Source organism: Protopterus annectens, chromosome 1.part2 (genome assembly GCF_019279795.1).
Source record: "Protopterus annectens isolate FY-2018-M chromosome 1.part2, PAN1.0, whole genome shotgun sequence".
Classification (NCBI taxonomy): domain Eukaryota; kingdom Metazoa; phylum Chordata; order Ceratodontiformes; family Protopteridae; genus Protopterus; species Protopterus annectens.
The window spans coordinates 711889343-711907399 of NC_056727.1; the positions used below are offsets into that span (position 1 = coordinate 711889343).

At 43.4% G+C, this 18057-nt stretch overlaps 1 protein-coding gene across 1 annotated transcript in view; it reads right to left on the reverse strand.

Moving 5' to 3' along the window:
• LOC122790927 (G2/M phase-specific E3 ubiquitin-protein ligase-like) overlaps positions 1-18057 on the reverse strand; it is a gene marked incomplete in the record, with an annotated part of 597261 nt that overhangs the window by 533328 nt on the left and 45876 nt on the right. The window contains 1 exon segment of the mRNA XM_044058627.1: positions 5064-5188. Coding sequence (XP_043914562.1) covers positions 5064-5188 — 125 coding nt within the window.

Here is an 18057-nt window from a genome sequence, read left to right on the forward strand (position 1 = left end):
ACATTTACACATCCTTTCTGCCCTTTTAGGGGCAGCCAGCTGACAGTCAGGGAAATTGCAGGCAGTAGTAACACATTTCCTCCAAAGCTAAGAGAAATGGGGGATTATGGGCAGATTTTGGAAATTCCTGCAGAAACAGTTCAAAGCATTTTCTGAGGACTGAGAATTCTCAGTATTCTTCCACTGAAAACACTGGCACATTCTAGAAATAGCTTTGGTAAAAGAGAAACCCACACAGAGTCAAACTGATCTCTTTTCGGAGTTAAAATTAGAAATTTGAGGAGAAAACCCTTTCATCTGCCCCTACATATTTCTGCCCAAATTCAGAATCTTGAATCTCTTCAGGAAAGGAGGTGGTCCCTTTCTTTTACCAGCGACTACTTTACAAGAAGGGTCAACTGCCCAAAATAACCCCACACCAGATCCACTAAGCTACACCTAAGGAAATTTGGGGAAGAATCAATACATGCTTAGTGTTTTCCTTTTGACAGGAAAACTGGGACCAACAGTATTAATCACAGCAGCAGTTTCCCTAGGTATGGGCAACAACATTCTGACAGAACAGGGGAAGTTCTCCCTGCTCCTTATCCTAGGACCGATGAGAGTGGCTTTCCTTTTGCCCATTGAGGGGACCCCAACAGCTGCATAAGACAGGGTTAAGCCCCCCTTGGTCCACAGTGGCTGCAGATGCTACATCAGACAGTATATGGGGTAAAAGAGGAGTGGTCTGAGGTACAACTAATGGTCACAGCAGTCACCCATCTGCGGCAGAGGCAAATTCCCAGCCTGCTGTGATGGCAAAGGCTGTACGATTAACTTTCTTTTTCTGGCTGGAAGACTGACCATGGGACAGACAGGTTGTTTCTCGGTCAAGCCGAAAAAGGTGCCTCTTTCCGAGGGAAAGCAAGCAGCAAATGCCTGTGAAAACCAAAAGCTTTTTCTAAAAAGTGTTTTAAACACAACTTATCCTCAGGAAAAATGGTTTACAGCTAATTTAAATAACTTGTTTATGGACAGGAATAAAGACCTCTCCTGTTTAAACTTACAGAACAGTCTCATGTCAGCTTGTTAAAACAAATGCTAGCTGTAAATTAACTTTCCGGAAGAGGAAAGTATTAATATGCAAAAAAATAAATGGATTGTTTTCCCCAAAAGGGAACTTATCTGGCCAGCAAAGGAACAGCACAAGCTGACCATCCATCTTTGAAAGCCTCAGAGGAGCATACTCTTTGGCAGCAGTAAAGCTCTGAAGTGCTTGGCGACCATACTTGTCTTTTTTTCAGATTAACTCGAGCTGCCAAACAATTTGAGTGCCCTGAATCTTTGGAAGATGGCAGGATATAATACATCAATTATGCTTCTACAGCGGTGTTCAATATGAAGAACATTTTCACAGTACTTTTTCTATGAGTGAGAAACTTCTTCAATCTCCCTTGGGGACAGGGTGATTTTGTTTTTCTAGTGTGTCAACAAATAACTTTTTATATTGTGTCCTCAATAGGGGAGCCAGAAGATTGTGTTCTCTGCCTCAGCTTCACATCCATTACGAGAAGGAATTTGGAAAGCATAATCAAGTCCTTCATTGAGTTGCGGAAAAAATATAACTTTTCCACAGAAGAGGAAGGAACTTTCTCTCAGTAAGAGTGGAAAAGGAAGCAGCAGGTAAAGAGAACTGAAATGCCTGAATAGATTTAAACAACCCTTGAGTAAAATACCAATTCTCCTTGTTTCCCTTTCTGAGAAGAGGAAGGAGAAGAAGATGTGTGACTGGTCTTCTCTGCATGCTTCTTGGGGGTACCCAGATATCTGGTTTCTGGGATTAAAGTCATAGGTCCGACCTTGATAAGCAAGCCTCTAATGTCTCACAAAAACCTGACGGATACCTCTCTCACCATCAGATAAAACACTGTTCTAACCTCCCAGCTGACTTCTGGATAAAATATCTGTTGGGAAGCACAGGGGTCCTGACCCACAGAAGCCTCTGAAAGGGATGTGTTAGATGGCCCAGTAAAAAAAGACCTATGATCCTAGTTGTTCCACTTAATCTTGATGCCTACTCTCAAGGAAGAGAAGATAGGAGTTTGTTTTACTCCTGATGGCCTTTTGGGGTAAAGGATTCACAAAATGAAAATAACTGGGTATCCTGTTCAGCCTCCAAACAAACCACAAAGCTGGCGTGGGAGTTTTTATATGGAATTTGTATACATCACAACTGTACTTTCCTTTTCTGTTAGATAGGAGAAAACAGTATGATTAAGTCTCATAAGACAAAGGAAGGGTCTGTAACAGGGAACTGCCTGAACTTTGCCTAAAGACAGTGTGCAGAAGCTGACGTTGTGGTTACACTAGAAGCAAAACAGCAGTCTGCACACACAGACCAGCGGCAATAAAGTTCCGAGTTTTGGCACATCCATATATCACTTTTATACTAACATGTCTTCTTGTGCCAAGACTGGATGGAAACTATGAGGAAGGAGCCTGAGGGTTTGTATACTGGCTGGATGTACGTTAAAAATGGAAGGATATATCCCATATGTAATAACTACTGCTACAGTAACCAAATAAAGACCGTATTAAGGTGACCACTTCACTACAAGTTTCTTACCTGCTGTCCTGCCTTAATATTTTATTAACTTAGAAGAGTTAAGGGCCAAATTTCTTGAGACAGCTATGACATGTATTTACTTGTAGATCGGATTTTTCTGTACACATTCAGTCTACACAAATGAATATTCTTTTCTCTGTGCACTGGCCTCAGCAAATAGCACTGTACTGTAAGGTAAATTCATTCACTTCTAATACCTCTTTTTGGCTGTAGTCATTTATAACATGTAGTACTGCTTTTATAGGAGATGGAGGTATTGAGCTCTGTAAATTTACAAAGCTTCAGGTATGCACCACCAGAGACTAGACTGTATGAACCTTCTGCCAGTGAAATATATTAATTTTTACAATTTACATTTGGATAAATCAAAAGTGGAAGGTAACTGGTGTGTATAAGTTAATGGCTGTACTCAAGAGTGGTGGCACTACTACCATGCCAATAAGAAACCTATGGGGAATTGAGGGGATTCTGCCAGCCTTCCCAGGGAATTGTGTGCATGCACACGAGTGTGTGCGAGAGAGAAAGAATAATTTACTTGCAAGCCTGGCACTGTTGATAAGGGGCAATGGAAGACATTATGGGTCACAGAGAATGGTGAGAAAGGGGCCAGAAATAAGAGGTTAAAAACTCAGATCTTCAAGTGATCAGTGTGCAGTTCTAGGCTGTTACAACTGCTGGAAATCCATGCCATGTACAGCAGTGCATATTTTCTTTATGCCCTTGGAACCAGGTTGCATTTAGCAAATTAGTTACCAAATAAGGTGTTTGTGCATTTTACTTTAACCTTTTGGGTATCAGTGGTTTAAAAGCAGCATACGATCTTGAACAAAAATGTAAAACACTATTAAATTTTTTGTCTGTGCTCTTGTGGTAGTCCTCGAGACGATTTGTTTTTGATGGCGTTTCCTGGCTGGGAATTTCACCTGTTTTTCTTTTATCATTCCTTATTATACCCAGGTGGCATACTGGTTGGCAGTTATTCCGAGATGATTTGCAGAAGTGGTCCCATCTGTGTAAGGACATATGAAAACCCAGTGCGGAATTAGGCATGGGGGCCTTTTTCCAGATCCCTTGTGATCCTACATTAAATAAGGTCTGTAACTTTTCCATATCCTAGTCTAAAAGGCAGGACTTAAATGGATACTTAATAGATCAAAGGCCCAAAATTGTAAAAGCAGAATTGAAAAGACTCTTGCCCATCTTATCCAAAGATCTGCGCTCCTTAGCGAATCAAACTGTGGAAAGGGGATGCAGGTTCTAGAACCTATGTATGACTGAAGAATCAAAGTGATCTACTTTAGGATCATTAGAAACAGCCCACTGACATTTTATAAAATGCCATCTTCATGATTCGATCTACAAAGAAGCAAATCTAAATAGAAGCAGAGTGTGTGTTTAAACGGCATCTTTACAGACAGGATCCATATGGGGAGGGTGAAACTAAACATCTGAAATTTTCCTAGGCTACTAGGCTCTGCTTTTACCTGTAATGCTTAGCGAACAAAACAGCTTCCTCTCAATCTTCTTCCTCACTTACAATCTGGTCATTTCTGGAAAGAACACAGGGAAGCAACAAGATCATTATTTGGTCCCAAAGGAGGTCATCCGTGCAAGAGGTTTCATCCTCCTATACTAATGAGGGAGGCCACAGGATCCTCAGTGTGGAAACTACATAAAATTTTGAAGTGTTGGTGCCTAGCCAGGAATACCAAAATGTGAAATTCTAACAGTCATTCAATGTAGAGCACCTTCCAGGTTAGGCTGCTTAATATTGGGAGCTCGTTAGTCTTGCTACTGCAAACTGTCAAACTTAATATAGTGTACTTCTCCTCAAGGCGAGTCATCCTGGTATTCACAGCTTATCCCTTTCCCTCAGCAAGCCACTTCTTACTAACACATAGGCTCATTCTTCAAATCTGGGTCACTAGTGCCACAGTCACACACTTTTGTGCCAAAGAACCAAAACAAGCAATTCTGCACGTTACTTTCGTTCCCCAGCTTAATTCATTCTGCTCTCACTTCAAAACTAGAAGGTTCCCCTTCATTTGGTATATCCATACCTTTGAATCCCACTGTGACCCCTGCATGATTTTGTCCTATATTACTACTAATAAACCAACCCCAAACCCAACTGGCTGAAGTCCACAATTTAAATTCCTTGATGGAAGTTCTCATTTCTCCTTATGAAGTCTGTAAACAAGTTCTACTGCCTTACTACTGTGCTTCATACATCAGTCTTATCAGAGCACAATTATCTGAACGAGAAGTCAACTATACATGTTTTGGTATACTGTCTGCTAACTAATCCTTAAAGCCACCACTGGAAACACTTGGCAGGCCATTCTCAATGATAAAATAAAACCTATGAATTAATTACTTTGCAGGATGAAACATCTAAATAAGACATGGGTATTAAAATCAGAACTTGGTTTCTGCCACTGACTGGGATACAACTTACGCATATTGTTCAAAAAACTGGAAGACACATTGGTTTTCAGTACCGCAGGGATAGTGAAAACTTCTGCGGCAACTCTTAATGCTGCAGCCAATCGATGCTCCTTTTTTCTTACATATGTAGCAAGGCTGAAAAGAAAAGAACAGTATGAGACCTGATTTAAAAAAAAATGAAATATTTTATATGGCAACTTCAGAAATATACTGGCACTCAGCATTTTTTTCAGTTTCCATTGTTCCAGATTCAGTACACCCACCCACTCCAAGAAACAAAGGCACAAAATAAAGCAGCAGAAAATATTACTGGCAGACTCTTGCAGCACATCAAAACACTGACAAATATTCTCCGCTACAATGAATCCATCAATACCCTCTATCATTATTCAGAGTAGTCATCTGACTGTCAGGAAATCTACAGTTCTTTTCTCAGTCAAAACTTAAAAACAAAAAATGGGATAGAAAGAAATAAGCAGTTTAATTTGAGGTAGAAAATGTGAGGAAAGGGATGGTCTTAGTGAGAAAGATGCCCTGTAAAACTACAAAGTTAATTAAATACTATAACTTGACGCACAAAAGTTATTGTACCATAATGTTAAATGTGGATAAGTGGCTCCATCCTCATGGATATTATACCTAGTACCATTAGGTGTTAAACTCAGCATCTGAAATGTTCCTAGGCTATCACAGCCTCTGTTTTTACCTGTAATGCTTACCAAACAGCTTCTTCTCAATCTGTCATGCCATGCTAAGGGTGAACAGAGTAAATCAGAATGAAAACTGAAAAGGCTTCTAAACTGCAACAAAATGGCAAAGGGTATGCTATTTTGGCCAGATTGGGCCTGCTCATCCAGATACAACATTATGGAAAGTGCTTTTACATCTGGTATGAGGAGATCTATCCTTGTCAACAGTCAAAAAAAACAGAAGTCCCCAAAGAACTAAATCACATCCAGTGTAGCGTCTTGCAAAGCTACTCAATGAACTCAAATTAGTTACTGGACAAATCATTTAAAATTTTATTTTTGAAAAACTTAAGAGGTAGCTTTCACCCTAGCTGAATGAGTTTCAGGCAATGAAGACGGACATTGTCTTTCTTGGGAGAATTTAACAATGTCAACTATCAGGAGAAAGTAACTTTAGAACAAAGTTTCTTTTGAGAAAAGGCTAAACTATTTTTTTTCCCTCAAAACCTTTTGGGTTTGTAGTAGCATGATGGGAATGGACCCCATTCCTACGTCAAAGTATGATTAAAGGATCATGAAATTAGTATCGACTCACTCTGATGTTAGCCAAAAGTGCTCTTCGCTGCACCCACAATGTGCCAGGTAATAATGACTCCTGCAATGCGCAAGGAGTTACATGTACGGATAACTTATTAAAAAGAAACTACAATCGTATTTAGACAAGACCAGTTTGCTCATACTACTATTGGAATGGTCTGGGTATCTTTCTTCCATATGGCTCGTTTCTGCCTGCAGATCGTGATATTTTATGACACTCGCTGTACACAAGACACTGCAGTCACAAAATGTAGCGATTTCAATGATCTATGTTACTTTTGTCTTCTTTTCATGGACCACTGTATCTGGTTTTCTCGCATCTATCTTTTGAACTGTTGGTAATGGGTGATCCCATGTGATGTACATTTCATTTTCTATGATGCTTTGTGGCTCATGTTTCCAGTGTTTTTCAGCCACTTCAATATCATAATGTTTGCACAATCCCCAAGTGCAACAGTCTTGCCACATTATGCCTTTCAGTATACAACTCTTCTGCCATTAGTATGTCACAACCAGCAACGAGATGTGCAACGGTTTTCAATTTGGTTTCACAAAACCTACATTTACTTCTCCCACATGTTCAATGGACTTCATAAACCAATGTGCATTTTGTTTCTCAACCATTCCTGTGTTCAATCCTGATCAACATGGGGTTCTTCCAGAAGTTTTGCAACTATATTTATGCATTGTCCACATTTCTTGCCTTCGCATCTGATCCTTCACCTTATATTCTTTGTTTTTGACACATTCAGTTGCTGCCTGATTTTTATCTACTACTGGCCTGATTTCCAGTCCTGCTTGATGCAGATATGCTTCTGCTAGACTAAAGCAGGGAAGTCATCTCATGTTTCAAAACTTTCACTATGTTTGGGTTTTATGAGGTTAGCAGATGTGTGCAGTCCCACGACTGCAGATAGATCTATACATGTAATTAATTTCAAGGAGTCCTATACCTCCTTTAGAATGGGGAATATATAATCTTGGTATACAGTGATTTTTATAAATCATCTGGTGAGCATGAATCATCCTTGTTTTTCTGTTTAATCAAACACATTTTAAGACTAGTCAATCACTCCAAAACTAAGTTAGGACAGGAAGAGCAAAACGGATTTATAGCTTGAATTTTGTTCCTAGCTGTGAATGCTGTTTTCAGGATTAATTTAAGTCCTCCAAAATATTCTTAAGTTTTATTCACATTTGTTTATGTGTTGTTGATCCCTCATCAGTTCCCACATATTTACACACTCCCTCTTGCTCAAGTTTTTATATCACATTCTTGTCCCAAACAAGAAGTTATGTACTCACCATAACGTTCGATGTATGTAGTCCATCTCGTCTCACATTCTTACCCATGGGTTCGGTGCAGAATATCAGCTCCAACTCGGCCTATTTACTAGCTCAAAAATCTCTGATTGGCTGGGCTAAGAGGGTATCCCATAGTACACTGCTTCGCATCCCCAGATCTAGTTTGCTGCAAACAACTCAGTTACTGCATACATAACACACATCCATACATACAAAAAATCCAAACAAATTAATCAAAGGGACTCTGCATGATAAAATATTACCTCCAAATCCTCCAGGTAGGGGGGAAGGTGGGATGGTAAGTAAGAATGTGAGGCGAAATTGACTACATACATCGAACGTTATGATGAGTACATAACTTCTTGATGTTATGCAGTCCTATCTCGCCTACATTCTTACCCATGGGACAGCGTCCCTAGCACCTACAACCCGGGTGGCTCATAGGAAAATACTCCTGAGAACTGTGGAGCCAAATAAAGATCTGCCCCTGGAAACCACTTCCAATTTGTAATGAGACAAAAGTGCAAGGAGAAGCCCAAGTGGCCGCAGCACATATATCATCCATCAACAATCTAGCTTGATAGGCTGTGGATGTGGAAACAGCTCTTGTGGAGTGGGCTTTAGGTGGAAAGGGCAGAGTTTTACCTGCTGTGTGATAGAAGAAGGAAATACAGCTGGCTATCCATCTAGAGAGCGTGACCTTGGATACTGGAGAACCAAGCCGGTTTTCGGAAAAACAGTTGGTCAGATTTCCGAATCTCTTTAGTCCAATGGAGATAGAAGCGCAACTGTCTATGTACATCTAGTTGGTGAAATCTGAATTCTGCCTTGCTGGAAAAACTGGGGAAGAAAACTGGCAGCTCAATAGACTGTTTTATATTAGACAGAGAAGCCACTTTGGGAAGGAATGACGGGTTTGGTCTAGGGGAGACTATCTTTATGGAAGATCAAATATGGGGGTTTGATGGAAAGGGCTTGGATTTCGGAGACCCGCCTCGCTGAAGTGATAGCTATTAAAAAGGCTGTTTTCCATGTTAGAAACTTTAACTCGCAGGTAGCTGCAGGCTCGAAGGGTTGAAGAGTGAGGGCTTGAAGAACAAAATTGAGGTCCCAGGGCATAACAGGTTGTGATACTGGGGAACGAAGCAATAGGGTACCTTTAAGGAATGCTTTACATAGTCTGTGTGCCATCAGGCTAGGTTCATTGGCCACGTGGAAGTTTGATATAGCCGCCAGCTGAACTTTGATGGTGGCTGAAGAGGACCCCTGACAGAACAATATAGACAAAAATTCCAAAACAGAATCAATTGGAGCCATGTAGGGATCAATGCCTCTGGAATGAGCCCAAACAGAGAATCTTTTCCATTTGCTAAAGTAGATTTTTCTAGTGGATGGTTTATGAGAGGATGACAAAATATGGACTACGTCTGGCGAAAAATTATGACACCTGACTAAGGATGGAAGTGGAGTAGCCAGGCTGTCAGCCAGAGTGTCCTCAGAGAGGGGTGGAACTGTCCCGACGTGTGTCAGTAAGTCTGGAAGGGGTTCCAGAATCCAAGGAGTATCCACAAGGTAGGGTTGAAGGAAGGGGAACCATACTTGAGGCCAGTGTGGGCAATCAGAATCATCCTGCTTCCCACGGATTGCGCTTTCTGGATCACCCTTGAGAGAAGGGGAAACAAAGGGAAAGCATAAAACAGGCCGGAGGGCCAATTGTGAGCTAAAGCATCCCTGGGTGATTCCCCCGGTGGGGGGGGGGATCAGCGAGAAGAAGTTGCTGCATTTCACGTTGAGGGGACTGGCAAAAAGGTCGCAGCAAGGTTGACCCCATCTGCTGAAGATTCGCTCTGCCACCAGGCGATTCAGGGACCACTCTCGTAGGGCATAAGAATCGCCCTGCTTAGCTTGTCTGTTATCACATTGGTCTTCCCCGGGATGTGCGTTGCCACTAGAAACCATTGGGAAGCTATTGCCCAATGCCACACACACATGGCCTCCCTGCATAGTGGATAAGATCGGGTTCCTCCTTGCTTGTTGAGATACCACACTACTGACATGTTGTCTGAGTGTATCGCAATAGTCCCTAGAGGGAGGACTTCTTGAAGTGCCTGCAACGCAAGAAGCACTGCTCTCATCTCTAGGATGTGTGTGCAAATTTATCTCATGCTCCTGCCACGTGCCTTGGACCATCCTGCCGAGATAATGCCCCTGCCCCCCCCCCCTATCTGGGAGGCGTCCGTAATCACTGTGGTCACAGGGACGGGTGGAACAAAGGGTTTTCCTACGTTCAAGTTGTTGGTGCACAGCCACCAACGGAGGCCCTGCTTACATTTGTCTGTCAATAGGATTGGATGGGATAGTGGAAGTCTGTGGAGAGACCATTGGACAAAGAGAAGCCGTTGAAGAATTCTCATGTGTAACCTCGCCAACGGGACCAACATGATCGTAGCTGCCATGGTCCCTAGGCGTTGAAGAATCAGTCTTGCCTTTGCACGTCTCAGAGGTATCAGCATGAGAATTTGTTGTTGCAACCCTGTGATCCTTTCTTGTGGTAGGAACGCTCGCATTTGAATGGTGTCCAGCTCTGCTCCTATAAAAGTGACCCACTGTAAGGGCAACAAGGCAGATTTTTTCCAGTTTATTGTAATGCCTAATTGGTGACAGACTGATGGTAGTGTCCCTGGTCTGAATTAGTAGATGCCTGGTGGGGGCGGTGAGGAGCCAGTCGTCCAGGTATGGAAACACCTGGAATCCTTGATGTCTCAAGTGAGCCGTCACCACTGCCATACACTTGGTGAACACCCTGGGGGGCTGTGGTGAGACCAAAGGGCAGGGCTCAAAACTGGAAATGTCTGGTTCCCAGCCGGAAGCGTAGATGACACACGGATGCCCTGTCCATTTTGATATGGTAGTAAGCATCCTTCAGGTCGATGGAGCACATCCATGCTTCCTTTCCCAACAATGGGAGAATAGATTGTAGGGTGACCATACGGAATTTGGACTTCATACGTAATGGTTGAGTTGACTGAGATCTAGTATGGGTCTCAGGTCCCCTGTTCTTTTCGGCACCAAAAAGAATCTTGAGTAAGTCCTTAATCCGATCTGGTCTGAGGGGACTGGTTGGATGACTCCTTTTTCTAGCAGCTGAGATACCTCTGAGGCTGCTTGATCCCTTTGACTGGGTGGAACGTCTGTGATTCTTCTGATGGGAGGGGGTACTGAACAGAATGGAATGGTGTAACCTCCGGAAATTATCCTTAATACCCATCGGTCATGGGTGATGTTTTCCCAGGCTTCCGGATACAAGGAAATTTGGCCCCCGACTGGCTCCAGATAAACACAGTCGGGCACACCCTCAGGAATGAGTGTAAGGGGAGCCACGAAAGGAGTCACGGCCCCCAGAATTGCAGGGGCCCCCTCTGCCTCTGGGGCAACATCGACCTGAATAACCCCCCCTCCCCTGCCTCGGGAGGGGGGTTTCACCTTGTGCGGCAGAAAAAAAACCTTTGATTTCTTGAACCACATCTTTCCCCCTCGCTGAGCCTTTGGGTAAGGCCTAGACGGGAGGGAAAAACAGGGTCTTTCCCTCTTGCTTGCACCTGGTGAGGGTGTCTTTCACTTTGGTCCCAAACAAGGAGGTACCATCAAAAGGGGCATCAATGAAGGAAGACTTGAAGGCCTCTGCAAAGTGACACAGGCGCAGCCAGGCTTGCCTTCTAAGGGCTACACCTGTGCTGCTCTACTCACTCCCTCGGCCGCATACGAAATGAGTTGCATGGATGAGTTTACGATGGCGTTGAGGATAGAAACCTGTGCGCTGACTGTCTGAGCCACCGCTTCAGGTATGTTACCCGCAAGAGTATCTCCCAACTCCTTAAGGAGATCTCTCTGGAGCAGAATGAAATGAGATAAGTAGTTCAGCGACCTTAAGGTGAAGGTGGCTGAAGACAAGGTACGCTTCCCGTACCGGTCCATAGTCCTAGACTCCTTGTTAGCAGGATGGACCGAAGAGGAAGACTCTGCAACTTCCTTCTGGGTGGCTACCACCACCACCATGGTATCTACCGTGACTCCCTTTGTCAGGAATTCTTTTCCGTGGGGGTGGAGAGAAATTTGTTGGGGCGCCGAGGTACTGGCTCTACAGAATCAGGGTTTTCCCACACCCTTCGACAAATAAGGTCAAGAAGTTCATCGAAGGGTGGAGACACCCAGGAGCCGGAAGGTTGAGCGCCAAAAGCCTTAAGGAGTACTGACTCCTCCTCGGAAGGGGTCTTGGAAGGCCAGTCTCCTCTTTGTTTCAATAACTCCAGGATATTGGAGAAGGAAACATCAGAGGAAGACTTGGGGGACCCTTCCGATTCCCCGAGGTCAGTATCGGAAGTGAGAGTCTCGTCCTGGGAGTCTATGTGCTTCCTCTTGCACAATTTCTTTCTGGGAGGTTCCTCAGGCACAGGCTCTGGGGGACAGCTTATGGGGGTATCCTTAGGGCCTGGTGCTCTGCTGTCCAAGGATAGGTGGGTGTCAGAAGCTCTCGCCGGAGTGGTGGGGGATGGAATGACTGACCCGAGTGACGTAGCTGATGACCTGGCCAGCCCGCTCCACATGGCCTTGAAGGTGGGTCTCCCAGAGTCCAAGGACCGACCGGCCTCCAAGGCCATGACAGGGACTGGGGCCCCCCTAGCTGATGCACCAAGTGGGAGACTCGGAACCGAAAGATGTCCCGAGGCATCACCCTCAGGCCCGACCGAGGAGACCAGAGTCTCGAACCCTGTGGACGGAACAGACATGGTCGGAGCAGAGGTCGGCACTGATAAACCTAGAGGGGGTATCTGTGCCGGTGCAGGAACATCACGGAGCGGAACATACCAACACTGACAGCAAGGATGTGCTCGGAGAAATCGATGAAACAACCATAGGAATTAGCTCCGGAGCTGACTGGGTCAGAGCCGAAAACAATTTAGCCAAAACCGGCGATTGCAGGAGCCTCTGCACCACCCTATCCACATCCAAATCGGAAAACCTGGAGGATTTGGAGGAGATGGATGGAGACTGAGACCTCTTATCTGGTGAACCATGCCTCACACTCAGCGACCAGCTCCGAATAGGTTCGAGAATGATCGGAACAGACGCTGATTCACTTAATACAGAAACCTTCTGCGGTCCCGAAGACGGTGGAGCCGAGGAAGCAGCATCCAATATGGCAATTTTCTCCGGAGACTCCGAAGATGCTGATGAAGCCGGACACCTTTTCTTGGACTTGGAGGACTTAGATTTCGACTGGGAGCCAAATCTATAGCCTCCTCGAAAGATGGTTTAAGCACTCCCTTTAAAATCAACTTGTTTCTCCTCTCTTGGAGCACCCTAGGACTGAACGTGTGGCAAAAACTACACGACTCCTGTAAATGGATGGCTCCAAGACAGTAAACACAGTGTCCATCCATGGACATTTTATATCCGCACTTTGAACACTTTTTAAAGCCAGAAGGCTTGTGTTCTTTCTGATCCTTAGACATATCTAAAGAGTTAACTACTTCCAACAGGTGCAAAGCACACAGCGTAACCACAGTTAATTACCAAAAAGGGCGGGAAGCCCACCACTCAGACAGTACCGCAGAGAAGAGCGAAGCTCTAAACCAACAAACAATAACGAGAACACAGAGAGAGACCCTCTAACTTAAACGGTTCTCAAGAAAAAGAATATACAATAAGAAACAGACTAACTACTCACTAAGGGAGGACTAGGTCTTTAACTAAAACGGGCCTAGCCAGTGGGAACTGTTAGGGATACCACAAAAAACACTACTAAACACACAAACACAACTACCACAGCAAGAGTAGCTATTAAAATAGCTTTTGGAGTATGAAGCAACCAATTTCTCAAGAGAAGTAAGTAAAAAAGAGTACTTAGCCACAGCCAAGCGAGACCACGTCCGAGCTCTACAAGCGGCAAACGAGATCTGGGGATGTGAAGCAGTGTACTATGGGATACCCTCTTAGCCTAGCCAATCAGAGACTTTTGAGCTAATAAATAGGCTGAATCGGAGCCGATATTCAGCTCCGAACTCATGGGTAAGAATGTAGGCGAGATGGGACTACATAACATCTGATGTTTTCTTGGTGCTGTAGTTTTCCTGCTTTAAAGGTTGCTTTTGCACATTTATCAAGACCAAATGACATTCTTATATCTGAAAAAGTTTTGACTACTTGCAGTTGTGCTTTCAGTTCCTCATCTGATGAGCTATAAAATTTTAAATCACTGACAGAGAAGATGTGAGGTCTTTACACTGTTTTCTATAAGCCAAATTATAACCATGACCTAATATGTTAACTAGACAGCTTAAAGGGTTAATGCAAGACAGAAGAGCAGCAGTGACAGAGTGTGACCCTGGAATATCCCCCTTTGAATTTTTATACCTGGAATAATAATCTCTCCTTTACCATGGCTTAATTGCAAAGTGGTCTGCACTGTTTCAAGGTCCCTGTAATGTAGCTGATCAGTGTAGGGTGCATCTTACACATTTTAAGCACTCTTATCCATGAATGTGGGATACTATCAAATGCTTTTTTGTAATCAATCCATGCCATACTTTGATTCTTCCCCTTTTTATAGTTCTCCATTATGACTGTTTAGCAACAAATGATCCTTTGCTCATTATGACATTACTCTTTTGTTCTATTTTATCCTTAATGACTATAAACTGTCGGCATCAATTCTGGTATATAATTTATATGTTGTTGGAAGGCAAGTTATTGGCTTATAATTTTTAGGATAACTTGCAGGTTCACTCTTAAGTAGGAGTATTGTTTTTCCTATTGTTAAACCAGGTTGGTGTCTGTTCAGGGCATGCATATAAACAGTTTTTACTCATGGCTAAATCTTCACGCAAATATGTTAATACATTTAGCCAGAAGTTAAGTACTGAATCTGGGCCTGGGGTTTTCCAGTCAGAGGCTTTTCTTAATTTTGTCTCCATCTCTCTGGCTGTTACCTCATCCCATTTCTTATCCTGTATCTTTGAACTTCTTTATTCCTTTACTTCTATCCATCTAGCATCTTTATGTACCACAGAATCTTTATAGATATTTCTCCATAAATGTATCTTTCTTTTTTGTGGGTGATCTTTCAATTCCTTTTGCCCCGTTTCCCAATTCTCTATAGAACTTTTTGAAGACATCAATAAAATTGCTTATTTTGCACTTTTCCTTTATATTTAGCTATGTATCTTCTAAGTTTTCTGCCTGTGCTGAGATTTTTTGTTTATTTGCAATAGTGCAAGTTAGATCTTGATCCATTATAATACTGTTCATTGCTTTTATCAATTCTGAGTATTTTTGTTGAACTGTTCTCTCTTCTATACTCCAAGTCACATTTCTTGTCTTAATTGCCTAACAGTTTTCTCTATTCATAGGTGTTTACTAGGCTAACGACCACAAGGGCCTTCTTTTAGCCTAGCAATGCATCCCAAACCTCTGATGAGTTCTGATACCCTTGATAAGTGAAAGCATGGGCCTGAGAGATGAACCATTTACAGGTTATCTGCCTGCATCAGAGACATAGGTGCCAAACCAGGGATGAACTTCCTGTTTCTCATACAACTGTACATGTTGCACTTGAATTTGATTAGGAAGGAGCTCTGCTTCACATGGATGGGGAGTCTGTTCCACAGATGGGGTAGTCTCTGGGATACATACACCTATCTCTCCATCAGGTCCTATTTATATCACAGGCAAGGTTTAAGTCTTTAGAAGAGGTAATTCTGATGCTGTTTGTTTTGTGGATCAGAGTAGGGTCTGATAATGTTCTGTATGCCAGGCATAGATCTCGCCTCAAAAGCCTGTAAGAGACAGAATATAGGGGACAGGGCCTTGAGGCGGTCTGCACAGGACACACATTACTTATGGCCTGTATTCTTTTAGTGAGGAACCTCTGTGGACGTTCCAGTTGGATATGCCTGGTTAGGTACACACCAAAGAGGGCACTGTACTCAATGATAGATCTGATGAATGCCGAATACAGTGGAACAATGACCTCCTTGGACTCAGATGCCATACCTTTGTTTACAAGTTGCGCAACATAGGATTTCCTCACCACTGTAGACACGATGATCAAAGGCTAGATTACTAAGTCTGTACCCAAGTCCCTGACTACTGGTTCAACTCTAAGGGGTGTGCAGCTAACATGAGTTACCAGGGATGGAGGACTTCCCAAAGGACACTATTATGCATTTCTTGGCATTTAGTTTTAGTCCATGACGCTGACACCAGTTGTTTGTCTGTGGCAGCCCCTCCTGGAGAACATGCGTCAGTGTGAGATTCAACGACAGCTCCTAATTTGCAATCATCTCCAAATTTAGTCAGCCAAAAACCACTGACATTGGCCTTGACTTCTGAGAAATAAATGCCAAAAAGAAGCAGTCCAACGATGGATCCCTGAGGGACTCCACTTGTGACTGTCCTCTTTGTAGAGGTGGACTCCCCAATTCCATCATCCTGGGTCCTGTCTGTGAGCAAGGTGGCTAGCCACCAGATGACATACGGGTTTGTACCCAACCTCTTGAGTTTGTCAATGTCAGTGGGGTAGTGTGTCAAATGCCTTGGCCAGGTCAAGGTGGGCAGTATGAACAATTTTGCCCTCATCCATTGCTTTGGTGACCTTCTCAAAGTTGTCCCCCAGGTTGAGTAGGCATGATCTACCCTTTATAAAACCAAACTGGGTTGGGTCCAGTGTCTGGAGGTTTACTATATCTCTACTGATCATCTCCATGATGATTATTTCCATAGCTTTATGTACAACACTAATGAGACTTGTGCGTCTGTAGTTTCCAGGGTTTGTAGATGGCCCACCTTTGTACAGAGGGATGACTGTTGCCTTTCTCCATTCATGAGCCACCTTTGTACAGAGGGATGACTGTTGCCTTTCTCCATTCATGAGCCACAAAGCCTGTTTAGAGGCTACAGTTAAATAGTAATTCCAGAGGCCCTGATAGGTTATGTTTCCATGCTATTTAGAAGGCACCCTTGGATATTGTCTGGGCCCACTGATGCAGTGTTCTTGGTCTTAGAGAGAGCATTAATGACCTGTTCCCTAGAGATAGTAGGGGGAGTTGTATTTGATGACATTTCCTGTGGGAAGGTTGAGGGGGAGAGAGGAGTAAAGTTGGAGCTGAATTTATCAGCCAGGAGGTTTGCTGAATCTTGTGGCTCAGTATAGGTGGCTCCATTTACAATGAGCTCTGCACACAATTGTGCATTGCCTTTGAGGTTGCGTACATAGCTAAAGAATGCTTTGTGGTAGTCCTTGGCTTGGGAGGCTAAACTTACCTCATATTTGGCTTTGGTAGACTGTCCTCCAAGTTGTTTTAGTTTAATGAGTGCACTTTTATTCTGATGGGTGCTGCACCTCCTAATTTTTGCCATGATTTTCTTCCTCCTGTTCTACATTCAATTGATTTTGTGATTCCATCAGGGTGACTTGTTTTTTTGTTAGTTCTGTACTTCTTCCTGGTGGGTACAGCTGCTTCTATGCCGCTATTTACATGCTTGTACAGGGTTTCAGTGAACAGTTCTGCATAGGCAGAAGTGTTCTCTGGGTTTACAGGGGCTTGACATTTTCCCAATATCTCAGTTAATAGCAAGAGGTTAGCCTTAGAATAGTTCCTGAATATTCCCGGTTTAGCTGGGGATCCAGGTTTTATTTTTTACTTCAAAGGAGACCATTTTGTGGCCTGATCTTACCAGGGAAGGCATTACAGTAGGGAGTGTGCAGCACTCTCCCATAATAGTGAGGACCAGATTCAGTATGGTTGCACCCCTGGTTGGTGTACTATCTGGTCCAGGGAATTTGTGTTACAAAATCCAGGAATCTCTGTGCATGTACGTTTGATGTCATAGGATTCCTAGTTAATAGTGGGGTAATTAAAGTCACCCATGAATATGGTATTGGGTTGGATGGTTAGTGGTTCTAATAAGTTTAAATACATGATATGGGTTTCCTGGGTCATAGAGGGGGACCTATAGCTTGCAAGGAAGTGGCATTGGATTTAGCTATGGTGATTTGAACATGGAGCAGCTCAAGTGCATTGTCCTGTTTGACCACCCTTGAAGTATATTAATTTTTGATGTACATAGAGACACCTCCACCTTTAGTCCCGGCCTGTGAAGTAACTGGTCTGAATGCGTGGAAGGCATTATAACCCTGCACTGTCCGCGGTTTTAAACCATGTCTCTGAGACCGCACAGACATCGGCCTTCTCTAGGGTAGAGCGCTTCCAGGGAGTGCAGTTTTTTTTCTTTAGGCGCCTAGCATTGAGCAGTAATACCTTTAGATTTTTTTGTTTTTTATTTGCTATGTCGGAAGTACTTTCAGTTTGGCATTGCCTAAAAAAGGCACTATGTGGAAGACAATGTTTTAGC